General features: G+C 37.5%; 2 protein-coding genes across 5 annotated transcripts in view; one reads left to right on the forward strand and one right to left on the reverse strand.

Annotated features, from left to right (window-relative positions):
* Positions 1-17,995, forward strand: part of PALS2 (protein associated with LIN7 2, MAGUK p55 family member) — a 59,446-nt gene that overhangs the window by 34,325 nt on the left and 7,126 nt on the right. For all 3 annotated transcript variants that reach the window (XM_036379119.2, XM_036379118.2, XM_036379120.1), the window contains exons 4-11: positions 6,619-6,771; positions 7,273-7,500; positions 8,638-8,769; positions 10,754-10,853; positions 11,375-11,443; positions 12,465-12,626; positions 15,143-15,345; positions 15,783-15,911. In XM_036379119.2, coding sequence (XP_036235012.1) covers positions 6,619-6,771; positions 7,273-7,500; positions 8,638-8,769; positions 10,754-10,853; positions 11,375-11,443; positions 12,465-12,626; positions 15,143-15,345; positions 15,783-15,911 — 1,176 coding nt within the window. The remainder of the gene's footprint in view (positions 1-6,618; positions 6,772-7,272; positions 7,501-8,637; positions 8,770-10,753; positions 10,854-11,374; positions 11,444-12,464; positions 12,627-15,142; positions 15,346-15,782; positions 15,912-17,995) is intronic.
* Positions 7,851-17,995, reverse strand: part of GSDME (gasdermin E) — a 43,674-nt gene continuing 33,529 nt past the window's right edge. Inside the window, exons 12-15 of one of the 2 annotated variants that reach the window (XR_004979815.2) lie at positions 12,848-12,997; positions 10,647-10,804; positions 9,654-9,893; positions 7,851-8,121 (exon numbers count right to left, since the gene is read on the reverse strand). The gene's annotated coding sequence lies outside the window, so the exon portion shown is untranslated. The remainder of the gene's footprint in view (positions 8,122-9,653; positions 9,894-10,646; positions 10,805-12,847; positions 12,998-17,995) is intronic. The other variant, XR_008508480.1, reaches the window with a different exon arrangement.

Raw genomic sequence — 17,995 nt, forward strand, 5'->3', positions numbered from 1 at the left:
AAAATAGCTGGTGAACTGGAGTGTCAGTATTTATGCTCTTTCTTGTACCTTTTCTGTTGCTTGATATATAAGGAGCACACATGGAACTGCATATATGCTATCTTAGCTTTACAGTTTTGTTCAGTTGTAGTGCTTCCTAATTGTATGTTGAAGGTTCATTTAGCAAACATCTCTTCTGTTTTCCTTCCCTATCTCTGCAGTAGGTGTCTAGTGAAGGCTGTAAGGCTAGAACAAGCCAACAATGATACCTTCCAAAATGTGTGGTGAAGATATAGTGATTGTTGCTAAGACTTCTGAGTGAGAAGTAGTGCCATCCACCTGTGGTTCTCTTCCATGAGCTTATTCAGTTGTTTTTTTCAACCCATATGAAAATCTGTCATTCACGGCATCCCCCATCTGAGTGGAGACTGTGCTCTTTTGGTTTTGAGACTGTCTCCTGTCAATTTCATTTAATATTCCCGTCCTCTTGTGTAGGAAGAAAGTGAACAGTTTTTCTTAATCAGCTTTTCCATGTTACTTGTGGTTTGAGAGACCTCATTGTGTCTCTCTGTGTCAAATAAATAAAATGAAGGGAAGCAAAGCTGTATGCAGCATGGATTTCTAAAATAGTGTCATAATTTACATTGCATTTCCTACTCATGGCCTAAAAGTTCCTAGTATTTGGTTTGCCTATTTAACAGCTGATGAATAGAACAGAGCAGTTCAGTTAGAAGGGACCTACAGTGATCATCCACTCCAGCTGCCTTACCAATTCAGAGCTGGCTGAAAATTAAAGGCTGTTATTAAGGGTTTTGTCCAAATGCTTGTTAAACACTGACAGACATGGGGCATCAGCCACCTCTTTAGGAGCCTGTTCCAGTGTTTGACCACCCTGTCAGTAAGGAAGAGGTACCTCTAGGCTCAGGGAGAGTAGAGGTGGATTGCTTGTTAGGCTCAGTTTGGTTTTGTATTGTTTACATCTTTGAGATACCATTTCTGAGTCTTTCAGTTAATGTATTAAGCTAGGATTGTGTTTTCTTTTGTAGTCTGTGTTGAATTAATTTGCCTTGTTCTCAGTGTATTGCAAATAAGGTGCCTCTGCAGGTTACAGGCAGTTGTTTAGTCCTTGAGTAGTTCATCAGCATCAGCAAACTGTCATTTCACTTCTCATTCCCATTTCCTAGGCCATTTATCTGACATGTCAGTATATTGGCAGGTGTAGAACTGAGCCCAGATGCCTGTGGAAATCACCTGATGACATGAATTCTGAAGACTAAAAATACCATATTCCTGGCACCGATTTTTCTGTCTTTAACCAATATTTTCTTCCATTTGAAAGCCTTACTGCTTATCCTGTTATAGTTTTGTTTTTCTGAAAGACTTCTGCCAAAGGGCTATAGAAGTTGTTCTACATTAACAACTCTAACTGCCTTGTTGCCATGCTTGTTGGTGACTCTTCCAAGGAATCTGACTAGATTTGAGAAGCATAACTTCCTTTATTAAGCATGTTGATGCTTTCCCATGATCCATTTTGTCCAGTCACTCTGGGTTTTATGGAAACTTCTGATTTGTTTAGTATCAGCATCACACTTAGTTTTGCAGTTTGTTGACTCTTCCTTGGAACCTAGTTTAAATATTCATGTCATGGTTATTGCTTATATGCTGCTTCTTTCCCTGTAGTGTTGGGTGAGTCATGGGCATGTAAGAAAAATGCAGTGCAACTTGTTGCTGCAAAGTCTGGATTGTACAAAAAGGACAAAAAGTGTGAAAGGAAGAGAAAATAGGTGGTTAAGATAGTTAAATGCTGCCCTGGGGAACTGGCCTATTCATCACTCTGTCAGAATTGGAATTCATTAAAAAAAAGTCTGAAGAAGTTTTAATTTGTATTTTTAAAATTTATTTTCTGTGTGCCTGTTGTGAGGCATTCAGTCTCATTTGCAGAAACAATGAGCAGTTTTGGCTGCTGTGTATGGGTAAAAGCACCTTGCTACTTACTTCTTCAAAGTATATCTGCTGTGATTCATTTCTGAAGCCAAAAATTAGGGAGAATTTTCAGCCCTTAATTTTGCACTTCCATTACCCATGTGCAAGCAACAAAATCAGCTGAGGTCAAAGTACTATTTTTTATTGAACTGATATCATAGTTAAGACCATTCTAGAAGTACTTCTGGGTCAAATTGCAGACCAAAATGTAGATATGGTATCTTTTTTTAAGGCTTGGGAAAGCTGTGTGTCTTCTTCTGCAAAAAGGAAACAGAAAATTACCTAAATACTCAATAAATAAGTGCTATCATTTCTGCCTTATTTGGTGCAAGTAGGCATATTCCAAATCCTGCATGAAGGGAAAGAGTAAAAATACAATGTCAATTGCATTTATAGAAAAAGTAATTTGCATCCTTTCTCCAGTTCTATAAAAGTACAAACAATCCAACCTGACTCTTTAAAAGTTCTATGAACACGACTGTGTAATTGGTTTAGAGGCTGACTGTATTTTACAAATGAATGGTTCCACTTTATCACAGTCTCACCTTACAGTTGTAACCTGCCTTGGCATACAAGTATAAAATGTGGATATACAAGGCATCAGTGCAGTAGTTTGTTTGCATGTGTCATTTAGTGCTAGAAATACCAAATTACAGGACTTCATTTTTTCTACACATTTTTGTAGAAGAGCATTTGGGAAGGACTAACTCTGGAGTACAGGTGCATGCCTGGCTGTATTATTATTCCCTTTCTTTTCTCCTCTTGTTTCCTTGTTTTTTCATCCCTTCCACTCTTTACCCCTTTTAGTTTTAACTGAACTTTTTAGAGGTCAAAGTGTGAAAGTTCTAATGAGTTTCATAGTATTGATGGCTGGCCAGTAGGTCAGTATGTGTTGGAGAGCCAGCTGGCATGTGCTGCACATGGAAAATGCTGTAGCAAATCTTACCAGGCAGTAGCAGGAGAGCAGAACACAGGAGTGGTAAGAGAGGTTGCCTTGAGGAAAGAAACAGCAGTTAAAAATTTTCATACTGTTGGAGTGGTTAAACATGCAGAAGAATCACTTCTACTTCCTCTTGGAAGAGCTTGTTCTGTTACTTTCACCTTTCAAGAATTAGCTAAACCATTCATCCTAAATAGATTCTGCTGGCAGTAAAATACTTAATCTGAAAAGCAGCCAGTATTGTGTTCTACTAGTTAGCTTTATAAGGGCTGATCATACCTTTAAAACGTTTCATTTAGAAAACGTGATCTTAAATTGTCTCCTAGACAGATATTAATATATAGGGTTATTTTCCCTACATATTCCTGTGTTCTTATCATCCCTTCTGATTTTTCTAGGGTCATAAATGATTCCCTCACTTTTCCAGGAGAGCCTTTAAAATGTGTTCTTTTCACATGAACATTAGGAGTCTCTAGTCTATTTATTAAGTTCTAATATTTAAACAAGGTTATCAGGGAAGACTAGCACACATTTAGTGCATAAGAGAGGAAAGGAAATATTTTAGATACTTCTAGGCCTAAAATGTTAGGAAAGGAGGCCTGAATTGAAGACTATAGAGTCATTCTACTCTTGTGTATTCCCTCCCACCACAGCCCCCAGTTTGTAATTTAATTGTTCTTTTGGATCAGAATTGGAGAAATGGTCATTCTTTTATTTAGGGCAGTGCTTCATAACATGTTTTGATTGTGTTGAGAATTTTTTTAATGAGAAACAAATGTTGAGTTTGAGCTTGACTTCAGTACTGCAGAGAGCCTTGCGTGTTTAATGGTTCTCTGTTTACTGAATTTTCAATTATGTTTTAAAATATTTTTTACCTGTCAAAATATATGCAGCCACAGAAAACTACTGTAAAGAGATCAATATCTTCTAAGTTTATGAATTGTTTTTTGACAGTGTCTTGCATAAAGAGACCATACTGTCTGTCACAGGTCTGTGTTTCCACTGGACTGTGTATTACTTCTTATGATTTGTAGCAGTTCTCCTAAATGCCTTTTTTTGACAATATTGGCATTTTTTCATGAGAACCTTTCTACAGCTATCCAGTCTTGGATAATCAGCTGATCCTGTTTACAGGAGGAAATTTTGAACCATTTTATGGTTGTTGATCAGTCCTTGTTGTTTTGCAGACTTTGGCAGTGGTTTTATAAGTGTTCCAGCACCAGTATGGAAAGGTCAGATTCCAGTGGAGCTCTGGAGTTGCAGGAGCACAGGATATCACTTTTTTGGGTATCACAAGAAAGAAACAAGAGAAGTTCATGTAACTGTATTTCTCAGTTCCCTCAGCCATGTTCCCCAAATAAGACACAAAATGTTGGCAAGTAGTCTGGCAGTGGTACAGACGCAAGGCCCCGTTGCCAGGTGCGTGTACTTAAGTGTTCTTCAGGACTGTAGGTCATGACCTGGCTGGCTGGAAACAGGCTCATAAAACTGGTACAGATTCTTGAGTTTCAGACCTGAGAGTTAGGTATGGGACAGTAATAAGTTAACTGTGCCTCCAGGAAACCCATGAACTACTTTTCTTAAAGAAAACACTTTAAAGTTGTGAGCAGTCCCTGATAGTCCTTCTGTGACTCAGGCATTGTGTAAAAGGAAATAGGAAAAAGATCCTTTGACTGAGAGATGGTTAAGTAGCAGTTGTATGAATTCATGCTTATCCATAAAACTGAGTGGTTAAAAAGGATCAGAATGTGAAATGGGATCAGATTTAAGAACTGAAGAATTTTATGGAGCATTTTAATTTGAAAAGGATGACACAGACTGTTATCTTAGTAGGCTTTTTGGATCAGATTATAATCTATAAATTGCATTACCATTAAAGGGCAGAGACCTGTCCAGGCAGCTGTGTGAGGCTTTATGAGAAGTATAGTGAGTTGTGGTCAGAAGCTTCAGGGACAATTTGTTCTAGCATGTGACCAGAAGAAAACTGGAAGTTTCATACCACTGCATCTACCTGGTTTTATGAGTGCTAATCTGTAAAAATGTGTTGCTGATGCAAATTAGTTTCATTTTGGAAATGCAGAAAGAGCCAAAAATATGTTGCTTGCAAACATTGGCAGAGAGATCTATTCTCCTGGTTTCTGGATTGGATGTATCTTGGACAGTGAAGAATTAGAAATTGCTACCATCTGACAGCTGCTTGATTTAAATAAATGATTGTTTTTCCTATTTAATTTGATTTGGTTTGTGTCCACAGTATCAGAGCAGCCACAATAAGCAGCTGTCTTTACAGTCTTAATGGAAGGGGCAAAATCGGTGAATTAATACTTCCTTCTAACCTCAAGTTGAAATATCAGCAGGTTCATCGTGTAATGGGCAGATTAAAATGACTGTTCAGGTTTGTGACATTTTGAGGGCTTGCATGCTGAGCTTAGCACTAACCTAATGTGGTTGCACAGCCTTTAGCTTAGAGGTGGCTTATGGAAGGATGGAGCAGACTGCATAGCAAATCATGACTCTTACCTGCTCGCCTACTCTGCTTTCTGGTAGTTTGCTGTCTTCCTCTGGCATGTGCATGTCAGTATCAGTCATAGTCCCATGGTGTCTTTTTTTTAGCTACTTCTGTGACACAGTCAGTAACCTGCCTTTAGACCATATCTGACCAGTCACCGTTGGAAACAAAGCTGTGTAGTTGGAGGCCCAGTAGGCATCTCTTCTGCTTGCTGCTGCTCTCTGTGTATCTGTCAGCGTGACTCCCTGTGCTGTAGGATGCTTTGGACTACTGTGTATGATGGCTATCAGGTGTCCCTGTTCCTCTCATAGAACTGCAGAATGGTTTGGGTTGGAAGGGACCTTTAAGATCATCTTGTTCCAGATCCCCCACCATGGGCAGGGACACCTTACACTAGAGGGTGACAGAAAGACAGAAAGTCTGAAAGTCTCCACTGTCTTAGTGCACAAGTTTGATCTTGCTTTACCTGTATGTGTTGCCGTACACATTTTTCTTTATCCTAAGATATTTTTTATGAAAAAATCATGCCTAAATTACATTGTCTTCCAAACATGATTATATTCATTTGGATCTCTTCCTTCTACCTTGTATTGACGTATATGGACTGGAGAAAACACTGTTAACTCTAAGGTCTGAGCTCCTGTCTTCCAGAAAGTAAACTCTGTAAGCTTGGATTCATTTGTTACTAGAATTCTGCCTTGGCTTTATGCAAGCAGGAAGCACTCATTCTGCAAATAGCTAGAAATCCTTGCATACTTGTCATTATCCAAATTACTGTGGAGGAAAATTTTATTGCATTAAACACAAGTATCTAATGATGAGTTACCGTCATTTTTTTGCAGTGGGCTGTTCATTTACTGTAACCATTTGCTCAGATACTGTCTCATTAGGTGGAAGACTATTTTAGGTACTCCTTTTTGTGTCTTCTTCCCTTGTAACATCACACATTCCTCCCAGTTTAGTTACATTTCTCCTATATTTCCTTAAGAAGCAGCATTTTTCTGTACAAGATAGGATATTTGCCAAGGCAATAGGCTTATCAGTTCATGTGAGCATTTATTGTGTCCGTTTTTGCTTTATTTCATGTGAAGTAATGGTATTATGACCTGATCCCAAAAGGACAGATTCAGTGGTTATTCAGCACTAAATCCTTTCACAAACAGTTATTTCATGACTATAAAAAAGATTTTTTTCTGTTCCTTTGCAGTCACTCTTGGAAGCACATGATATTGTGGCTTCAAAATGTTATGATTCCCCTCCTTCTAGCCCAGAAGTCAATAATTCTTCTGTGAACAACCAGGTTGTTCCAGTAGATGCTATTCGTATCCTTGGAATTCACAAAAGAGCAGGAGAGCCACTGGTAAGTAATTGAGGGTGAGTGTGTCTTTAAAATGCTAGTGAAAATGTTTGCACATATCTGATTTCTTGCATTATGTTTTAAGTGTTTTCATTATGTTGTGTAATTTAATGGGTGATAAGTTCAGTATTGAGAGGTTGAAATAGGAAGATACTTTCATGTACTCCTTCCCATTCTCTCTAAGAAGTAAGGGGACAGTGATTAGGCAATCACTGGCCTGAATGACTGCTGGCAAAACTGACTAACACAACATCTTGATATGAGATGAAAGGATTGCATGCAATCAAAACAGCAGTAATTTTTCAGTCTTATGAAAATCTTGTGTGAAAGCACTTGTGTCACCTGATGCTTCTCTATATCAGGAGCTCTAACACTGTAGTAGCTGTAACTGTTTTCATTGGAGTGAGTGGAATATCCCACAGCTGTGTATTTGTGCTTGAGGTAATGGTAAAATGAAACTGAAGTTCCAACAGTGGTAAACTGAGTGACCTGTACCTCTTTCAGGGAGTCACATTCAGAGTGGAGAACAACGATCTGGTAATAGCCCGAATTCTTCATGGAGGAATGATAGATCGGCAAGGTCTTCTGCATGTAGGGGACATTATTAAAGAGGTGAATGGCCACGAGGTTGGAAACAACCCAAAAGAACTGCAAGAACTGCTGAAAAACATCAGTGGAAGTGTCACTTTGAAAATTCTCCCCAGCTACAGAGACACTGTCATTCCTCAACAGGTCAGTAGCACATTTCTGATGATTCTGTGAAAAGAACTTCTGCTTAGTACTTTATTGTGTAAGATTCTCTAAGATTCTGGATTAGACATATGAATATAATGCTAGGAGGAAGAGTAAAATTTAGATACCAGTATTTACCTTTAATTACATTTTAGAAATGAGTTTGTTCACCTAATATGCCTGCCTGAAAAACTTAAATTAGTGTTTAAAATTGTTAGGCATTTGTACGCTACATATAAAGCACATTTCTTTGACCTTAGGTGATCTCTGACCTGACCACAGTCACATGCAGTTAAGTGTGTGTGTGTGTTTATAATGTGGTTAGTGTCAAAATAATCAGTTTAACAGAATTCAGAAACATATTTAATTCAACAGACAGGCTTTTGAACTCTCTGACTTCAGTGGGAACTTGGATGGTGGCTGTTCCTTATCCTTTTGTTGTTGCTGTAGGCTGTCAATTTCTCCATGGCAGAAGTGACTTCCTGAGCTGAATCAGTCCTTTGAAACACCCTATAAGATGCTCCTTCAAGTAGTGGATCTTAATGCTGTGACTTCCACTGAGTAGAGGCTGAGGGAATGTGCTCTATTGAGGCAGGTGCAGGGCTTCCTTTGCTCCCCAGCCTGGTACAAAGAGAGTCAAAGCTGTTTTCAGTTCAGTCATGCAAACTACTGTTTCTTCCCCTGCATCAAATTTGAGTCTTAAGCAGCTGCATCTCCTGTTATTTTTGCCATGAACTCAATGATTTAAAAGTAATTGTTAAGATTCTACAAGCCTTAAATACAGTGCTCGCATTCCAATAATTTGTTTGTATTTTTAAGTAGTTAAAAGTTAGAATTCTAATTGAGTTGTTTACACTGAAATGCAAAAATGAGCATTTTGTAATACCATGTCCAAATGGAACAGAGTTTTTTAATTTTTATCATGAAGCTACTTCAGCCAAGGCTTGCACCATTGATTATTCTATCCCAGTTGGTGAATAACTTTTTCCCCCTAGATTGTGTTTTACATGCCAAATGCAGCTTGGATCATGTCAAGGTTTTTATGCTGTAGGTAAAGACATTACTTCAGTTTGACAGATAGATTAGTCAGAATGTATTTTATAATGCTTAAGCTTTGTTACTTTTTACATATTTCAGGTTTTTGTGAAGTGTCATTTTGATTATAATCCATATAATGACAACCTCATCCCATGCAAAGAAGCAGGTTTGAAATTTTCTAAAGGAGAAATTCTTCAGATTGTAAACCGGGAAGATCCGAATTGGTGGCAGGTTGGTAAAAAGATTAAAATAAGTAAAATAAAAAACTGAAAAGCATCAGTAGGTGCCTTACTAATAAACTCTTTAAATTATGATCTACTTCCATTTAACAGTAGATACATGAAAAAAATTTATATTTCAATCCAGTTTCAAGCTAATATAAAGATATGAAGTTGAAATACTAAAGGAAAAGTAATATTTTAAATTGTATATGTAACACTTATTTTACTATTAGTTGTGTTTATTTGTCTTTGTTCTTGTATCATAAGCCTGGACATCCCACAAATAAATTTAGGTGGACAATTTCTAGAAAAAAAGTCTTAGTTTGACTATAATTCTGGTAAGCCTTCCCTGACAGCAGCCATGGAAGACGTGGACCCCTTCCTGAGTGCTCAGAGATGCAGAGAGAGGAAATTAATATTGTGGATTTGAAGGGGGTGAGAATAGCTGTCTGGAGAGGCTGTATGTTTTATTTCTACAGTGGTCAGTGTCTGTGAGCTGTGCATCATGCATGCTCATAGTCACAGTGTTTGGCACTGTTTCAAATATTAACAGCTCATCCTGCTTTAAGGTGGTATTTCTACATTCAGTCCTGCAGTAGAAATGTAATCCAGTGCTTATGCTATGTTTATTTTTTACAAGACACTATTCACAGAATTTAACATTATCAGTGCCTCTGAAAATGGGACAAGTGAACTTTTAAGACTCTTTTGTGAACTTCTAAGACCCTTTTCTCAACTGAGATCCTCAAAACTGGCAAAGAGTATAACATTATTAATTTCCCTTTCGACCCCTACATTGCTCACCCTTTGCAAAGTAACAAGCAGAAGAGAGCCAGACTACCTGAGAGCAAGATTTATGACTTCTTTAAGAGCAACAGAAAGATTCCAACATACCTAAGCAGCTGCTGAATTTCGTTGCTTCTCAGTGACAGTAATAACAGAAAGAAAGACAATAAAAAGTGTGAGGAAAGGCTGAGAATTTATTGCTGCCAACTTAATTAGTTTCAGAAGTAGACACTCCAAAACTCTGGAGGAATTTGATGTTTAGCTCTCATGCTGACTTCTGTATTGCCTTTCAGTCTCTCCAGTTGTAACTTGTGGGAGTCCAGGAGAAATAAATCTTCAACACTCAATCTGGCAAAATTGAAATGTGTTAAATCAGTATAGTGTATTGCTATGCAGATCATGCCCCAGGAAAAAGAAGTTTAGTTTTTCCTCATGCTTTCTAGAAATGCTGGACTGTTAATGAAAACTTCATACTGTAAAAAATCAGTTAGTCATAGATAAAAGCATACAAGTTGAAAAGCAAACATCTCCTGTTAGCAAAAGAAGGATTTATTGCAAGCAAAAGATTTATGGAGAATTAGACACTTCATAACTGTGTTTGTGTGTGTTAAGCTTGCTGAGAATTGAGCTTGCCATGAAATGATTTTATAGAGTATTTTAGCCAATTCATTACTGGGAATGCTTAAGTTACTAAGATTTTAAATATGTAGTTGCTTAGTGCAGAAAGCTTGAAGGCATGATTAGGGATGTGTTACTGGCATTCACTGGGAAATGACAGTTAATAAACTGTACTGAAGCCTGTTTGGAGCAGCTCAAGAATATAAAATAAGTATACTGTATACTAGCAATCTTGACTTTTGTCACCTGAGACTTCAGTGTCTGGAGCCAGAGAATTCCACTTGGGAATTTTATGCCAATGTTTTATGTCTGGAGGAGCTTACTAACATAATGAGAACCAGTGATGGAACTTGCATCTATTTTACTTACGTTTTCTAAATTTTAATACTCAATATCAAGACACTATTCCTGTAAAAGAGAATTTTAATATTTACATCTGACTCTGAAGTTTTAAGTCTCAGTAGTAAATGTATCAACACTCACCACTGAGAAACTGGCAATGAGGAAGTCAGTCAACACCATCTTGATGAGAAAAATGCTTCTTGCAAGTTAAATATAATTATTTGTTTGGTTTTTTTTTCCCCTCCCAGGCTAGTCATGTCAAAGAAGGAGGAAGTGCAGGTCTAATTCCTAGCCAGTTCCTGGAAGAGAAGAGGAAGGCTTTTGTTAGGAGGGACTGGGACAACTCAGGTGAGATTTAATAAATTTCAGGAGTAGATTTTGCTCTGACTCCATTTGTTTTGCTTTTCCCACCTTCATAAATCATAGAAAAACTGCTGTGTGAGATTACACAGATTATTGTGAAATGCTGAATTTCGTATTTTGGCTTTTGCTGAAGGACAAAGGGTGAAGTCTCTGTTTAGTGTTCAAAGATACATGAATCAGTTTTGCCACCTGGTGATGAAAAGCTGAATGAGGTGGGACAGGCAGTGTGCACTTTTTAAAAATTTTTTGTATGGTATGCACGGAAAGTTAATAAGCTAAACATGAATTTTTCAACTGCTTTCTTTTCTAGGAAAATATTTTTTTATGTGTTCAGTTGTTCCTGTACCATTTGATGGGTTTGTAAATAGATGTAATTTCTTGCCCTAGGATATATACAATTCTAGAATAGTCCTTATAAATGTATTAATCTAAAATATCATATATTCATATAAATAAGTTTTAGAAATTAACAGAAATTGTGAGTTCATCTAGTTTTTTATTTTTAGGGCCTTTCTGTGGAACAATCAGCAGCAAAAAAAAGAAAAAGATGATGTATCTCACTACAAGAAATGCAGGTATCTCTTAATACTACATGAAAGTCAACGTTCTTTAGGTGTCAAAACTCACAGAGTGTAGTGTATCCAAAGCTAAAGATTTGCAGTAAAATATTTGATTATAAGTTTGATAGATTATAAGTTTGATAGATAGTTTTTATGGTTTAAAAACAATAGCGACCAGTGCAGACATGGCTGTGCTGCGTACATCATTTGGTGGGTGGAAATCAGAGAAAAACTGGATGTTAAGAAAAAACAGTGAAATGTTTGTTGCCAGTGGCCTGAGGGGATGTGATTTTTTGCTTCTGTTCAGCATTGGTGAGGCCACACCTAAGAGTGGGCACCTCCACAGTGCAAGGGAGATGTGGACATTCAAAGATGTTGAAAGGACTGGAGCATCTCACCCATGAGAAAAAGTTGAGACAGCTGGGAATGTTCAATCTGGAGAAGAGGAGGCTCAGGGCAGCTCTCACCAATGTCTACAAATACCTGAAGGGAGGGTGCAAAGAGGATGGAGCTGGGTGGGCTCTTTGCAGAGTAGCCCAGTGACAGGGCAAGAGCCAACAGGCAACACAGGCTCTGAACATCAGAAAACACCTTTTCCACTGTGAGGGTGACTGAGCAATGGCACAGGTTATCCACAGAGGCTGTGGAGTTGTCCTCCCTAGAGATAATCAACAAGTGTCTGCATGTGGTCCTGGGTATTGGGGTGGACCAGATGCCTTCCAGAGGTACCTTCCAACCTCAACCATCCCATGATTCTGTGGAAGTTCACTAATTGTCAGTCACAGTTTTCCCCTTCTGATCAAACACAGACTTTCTCCTTGGAAGTAAAAGAGAGAACCTGACCTTATGTTGTCCATGGAGAAATAACTATTTTATTCCCAAACCAATTTAAAGCTAGAAGTCTTGTGTCAAGCTTACTGCCCTCTGAGCACTGTTTGTATTCAAATGGGGTCTGTTGATAAACAGGACTACTTAATTTTTTTTTCTTACAGCCCTGAGTGTGTATTAAAGTTTTTTGTACCGTTTCTCAATGTAGAATTTGATCGCCATGAAATCCAGATATATGAGGAAGTAGCCAAAATGCCTCCTTTTCAGAGGAAAACCCTGGTCTTGATTGGGGCCCAAGGAGTGGGGCGAAGGAGTTTGAAGAACAGGTTTATTGTGCTGAATCCTACTAGATTTGGAACTACAGTGCCATGTAAGTTCTCAGGATTCCGAACGTAATATCATCCTTTGATTAACTGGAAAGTATGTGATGTTCATCCTTGTGATTCAGTGTTGGAGTCATTTTGTCAGAGCATAAAAATTGTATAGAGTGGGAAAACAAAAGGCTCTTCCTGTTTTCAGAAAACTGAACTAACATATGACCATGAAAACATTTGTAACTAGCACTCAAATGGTACTGATGCTGCAGAATACCAGTTTTTGTCTGTGCAGTATTTCAGTCTGGGTTTCCTCAGTGTCAGTCGCCATCCATTACTGAAGTCATTCCATAAGTTCCCAGTAGCCTTCTGTAATGAACGGCCAGTGGAGTTTCTCAGGTCTGCCTTTTAGTTTTCCACCTGTGGACTAGGCATTATAAATTGTTGCTTAGTTTAGAAATGTAGAGAAAAGCAGCAAACATCCAATAAAACTGAAGTGTTTGTGATCTCCAAGATTTGTATAACTGTATTTTAATATATCTAGCCTTAAGCACATGATCTTTTATTTCCCCCCCTATAAATAGCAGAAAAAAACTTATTTTACCTGAAGCATGTTTTCTTGCCTTTCTTTCAGATGCTTTGCTCATTAACCTTTTTTTTAACTCCTCCCTCCTGTTTGGCTGCTGATCAGAGAAGCCCACTCTAGCTACATTATTATTCTCCTGACATGTACTTTTCAGAATTTCGAAAACAGTCTGTTCCCTTCTGTTTCCAGTGGGCAAGAAATAGATCTGATAATAATAGGAGGGAGGGACAGGTCTCAAAGATGAATTGTGCAAGATGAGAGAACCAGTCTCTCTCATTTGCTGAATCTCTAGCATCAAAACTGGCCAGGGCCCTTAAAATTGTTTGATGGGCCTGATAACAAGGTTGACTTCTCTGTGTTACTTTTAAAAAGGAATCTTCTCTTGGGAATTCCATTATTTTATATTGGCGAAATAGTAAGAGGCTTTTTATTGCTTCTAAAATTCTTACTCTATTTCAAAAAAGCCTTCAGAATTACTTATTTCTCTAAAATGCTATATAGATGCTTGAATATATGTAAGTAATGCAGCACAGTTGTTGAACATTCTTCAAAGGCATAAAAGTAAACTTTCCCCAATCTGCTAGTCTAATCATGCACATGCAATACCCAGTTTATTGTATGTAGAACCTTTTTTTCTACTTCAGATTTTAAGTGGGAGAATCAGTAAACTTAGTTGGTCTTTGATTAGAAGAAAATTCTCCAGATTATTCATAAACAGATTTGTGTAGGATGTGTTTTGGGAGGTGGGAAATGGATGAAATTGATCCAGTGCTCTACGGGGAGAAGCATGTTCTTGGTGTCGAGTTCTAATCCAGCACGTGGTGCTGTGGTTTTCTTCAGTGTGAATAACTGAACTGTTAAATCATCTCTTAGCTGTAAGATGTTAAAGCTTACTCTCCAAAATTAATTGCAAACTGATATGTAATTCTTCTTAATGTATTGTATTAACCACTATAGCTTTAATCTTTCCATAAAATCTTGACTAAAACTAGATGTTCTAGTAATTTGTTTATTCTTAACAGCTTCAGATGATCATTTTTCCTGGCATTTGTGTTTTCTATAAGATTGAAGATAATAGGAATTACTGGAAGGGAAGGATTGCTTTCCACTTGTCTCAGCAAGTTGCACCAAGTGATGATAGAAGTATTACCAAAGAAATGCACTGACTTCAGGTTTAATATGTTCTAGAGTTCAAATCTAATTAAATATAAGTAGCAGGTAGTTAATACGGGGATAGGGCAGCAAAGTCAATAATAATATAATCTTATATTTTATTTTACTTTTTTAAATTCTTATTTTTATTTTTTTGCTTAAGTAATGTCTGTACTGCACAGTGTAGCCAATACCCAAGATAGCTGATAATGATTTACTCAAATACTGGCTTTAATTTTTCTGCAGGGAATTTACCTTGCTTTAAAAGGGAAGTTGTCTGGAAAGCAGCATTAGCTGGCTTCCACTAGGATTCTGCTATGGTGGCTGGGCTGCTTCTGATATTTAAACTAACTTTCTTTATAGCTAGTTCATGTAATTCTACCCTGAAGAACAGGACAAATACAGAGAGCAAAGGTTTTGGGGGTGGGATGGGGCGGATCTTGTTGTGCTCAGCTATTTTCAGAAGTACATTTGGCATTTGGGAGTTAAACTTCCATTTGATTTCCAAGTCACTTAAATAAGTATTTTATTAAGTGATTACTTAAAAAGATTGCATGAATGAGTATTGTATATGGTGTGAAGGAGTAGGCAAAAGAAACAGGCAAATGGGTGGGTAAGCACCACATAGGAAACAGTATAAATAAAGGGAACAGGAGGGGCTGTGCTCAGTTCTAAAATATATCTAGAATGAAGAATAAACATGTACATGGAACAATTACAACTGTATAACAATGTGTATTATAGTCTCCCTACTTAATAGGCAGTCCAGTTTCATATTTATATTCCAAATATAAAGTGAAAACATTCAATTTATATTTTTAATTTTTGGTTTAGTTACTTCACGGAAGCCAAGGGATGATGAAAAAGACGGGCAAGCGTACAGATTTGTGTCACGAGCTGAAATGGAGACAGATATTAAAGCTGGCAGATACTTAGAGCATGGAGAATATGAAGGAAATCTTTATGGCACCAAAATTGATTCCATCCTTGAAGTTGTTCAGACAGGAAGGACCTGCATCTTGGATGTAAATCCACAGGTATATGATTTATAATGTTATTATTATAACATGTGTGGGATTATAATGCTGAAGAGGTGAAGAGAGATGCCTTCAAATTTGAAGGCTTCTTATCTGGTTTCAAAGGTTACAGTTATCAGCTGGATTTCTGTGTTTGTGGCACTTACTTGGAATGGATTAGAAAGATGGAAAATACCCAACTTAAATTTTGCATGAAAGAGGAGTCTTGCAGAGTGATAAATAATCTTTTTAGCCAAGGAAAGAATGATGCTCAGCATTTCAAAAGATAATGTAGGAATTTCCAAAATAGAAATAAGAATCTTCACTTACGTATTGCTGCCCATCATCATGGGCAGCATGCTGAGTTTTGTTGTGTCCCTTAAGTAAGGAGGAGATGTGGTGAGTCACTCTCAAACTTTGGTGGTTTCTTAATTTTTTTTCTTTTTCTTTGCCTCTAGGCTCTAAAAATTCTGAGGACTTCAGAATTCATGCCCTATGTGGTGTTTATTGCTGCTCCAGAGTTAGAGACTTTGCGAGCTATGCACAAGGCTGTGGTAGATGCTGGAATTACAACCAAACTTCTCACTGTAAGCAGATCATTTCCTATTTAGTTTTCTTTGAACAAGATGTTCTTAGATCTTTTAAAAATTCTTTATCATTCATTTTAGGTGGAATTTGTTCTGAAACAAATGTCTCTTAGAAAAGCTAGGCAAGACTTTTGCTGATTACTTAGTAGAAGTTAATCAAATATTATGTATAAGGGAGATTGCTTCTTTCTTAAAAATAGACCTCTTACAGAGAAGTGTTGATTACAAAAATTACTTGTAATGTGTACTTTGGGAACTGTCACCTTTGATTATTTGCAGCAAATGGTAGATATTTCATGGTTGCAATTGTTCTTTTATGCAGATGTCTTTCCTTGACTTTCCCATCTCCCTCCCCACCCAAATTTTTGTTCCTGTTTGTCTTATAATATGTGTGTGCTTTAAAAATGGAATCTGTAATGCTTGGGAAAGATATTGCAGCTTGTGTCAAAAAAGGAAAAAGCAAAAAAATCTCACTAACCAACAAACCATCAACCCCCCCCCCGCAAAAAAAAACAAACAGAAAAAACCCCAGGAATGCAGGTTGTCCTTGTTTTCACTGCTGCAGCATCATGTGCTGCACTGAGAGTGGCTGACAGCTGCCAGAATAGGAAGTGTTGAACAGCTTCCCCTGTTGTTCCTTGGATTTGTCATATAAAGTGAAGTGGTATGTTTTGTTCATTAGATCTTCCCTCCTTTTCTTGAGACACTGTGTGTAGCAGAGGGAAATAAGACGATTCCTCCAATGCAGCTAAGTATAAATACTCTGTGTGGGCATGAACTTTGCCAGCTTCAGGAGCAAAGAAAAAAAAGCCAGATGAAGCAGTTCAGCTCCCCAACAGAAAAAAAGCTGTGTTTTGCTGATGGCTCATAATGACAGTGCTGCAGCTTCATAGGAATATCTTGAATAAACGCTGACAGGGCACTCAAAGCTATAAAATGGGGGGGGGGGGGGTGGTGGTGGTGGTTTAGTATTTCCACTTAAATGAGTGTATAATTTTTAGTCATGGCTTCTAGTTATTATGCATTCTAGTATCTCTGTGGATGCTCAGTCAGTCATCCCTCTTTCCTGCTCCAAATGAACCCTGAATTTTATGGTGCATATACAAGAAGGCAAGGTTTAAACTATCCAGACAAGTATAAAAATAATTTCCTGCACTTCCTAATATTTGATTCCCTAAGGGATGTCTTTGGGTCTGTATTACTTCTTACAAGTAATAGAGAGGTTCGTTAAATTTCAGATATGCATTTATGTGTTTTTATGGATTCTGCATTGCATCCCTGCACATGTATATGGAGTATGACTTGCTATTTCATATTCTTGTGCTTCCTGAACAAATGAAAAACAAATGTCATTTAAAGTATTACAGTTTGTTAGACCTGGCTGTATTACTTCTAGCATCCTAACCCATTCCATTACAAAAAGGCTGGCTCTTGGGTTCATACATTTACTTGTTTCCTTCATTCACTGTGAAGGAAAGGCTATTGACAAACTTAGTTTTTCATTTTGGTTTTTATATTGACAGCTGTATAAGGACTTGCAAATACTGAAATAATTACTGTAAAGGGAGACAAATCTCATAACGAGTTCCAAAAAACTGATGTTGCACAAAAATTGAGAGGAATTTTTAAAGAATGTAGGACTAGCAGAACACAAAAACGTGCTCAGAGGCACTTTATGAAGGCTTCATCATGTAGGAATATAAATTTCCTGCATATTTTGCAGCTCAGGTCAGGACTACAGTAATGTAGCAGTAGTTTACAAATGAGGGACTGATGTCAGATGAGCTAGGCTAAAATGTTGTCTCTAAGAGCCATAAAGTATTCTAGAGCTTTATTCTGCTAGAAATTGTCTTTCATTTCATCCTAATTTAAAATCTTGGATTTTTGGTATCTTCTGTGGAAATAAAAGGGACACAAATATATTTACAAAATTGATTGACTCAGTCATTCCTAAAGCATTAATTTTATTCTGGTTGGATCATCACTTGCCCTTACAAAGTGATTAACTGCTCCCCGTGCACAGCAGCCCAAGTTCACGTGCTTCTATTGATTTTCTTCGAAATTGTAAGATTGGCAAACATTTG

Source organism: Molothrus ater, chromosome 1 (assembly GCF_012460135.2).
Source record: "Molothrus ater isolate BHLD 08-10-18 breed brown headed cowbird chromosome 1, BPBGC_Mater_1.1, whole genome shotgun sequence".
Taxonomy (NCBI): Eukaryota; Metazoa; Chordata; class Aves; order Passeriformes; family Icteridae; genus Molothrus; species Molothrus ater.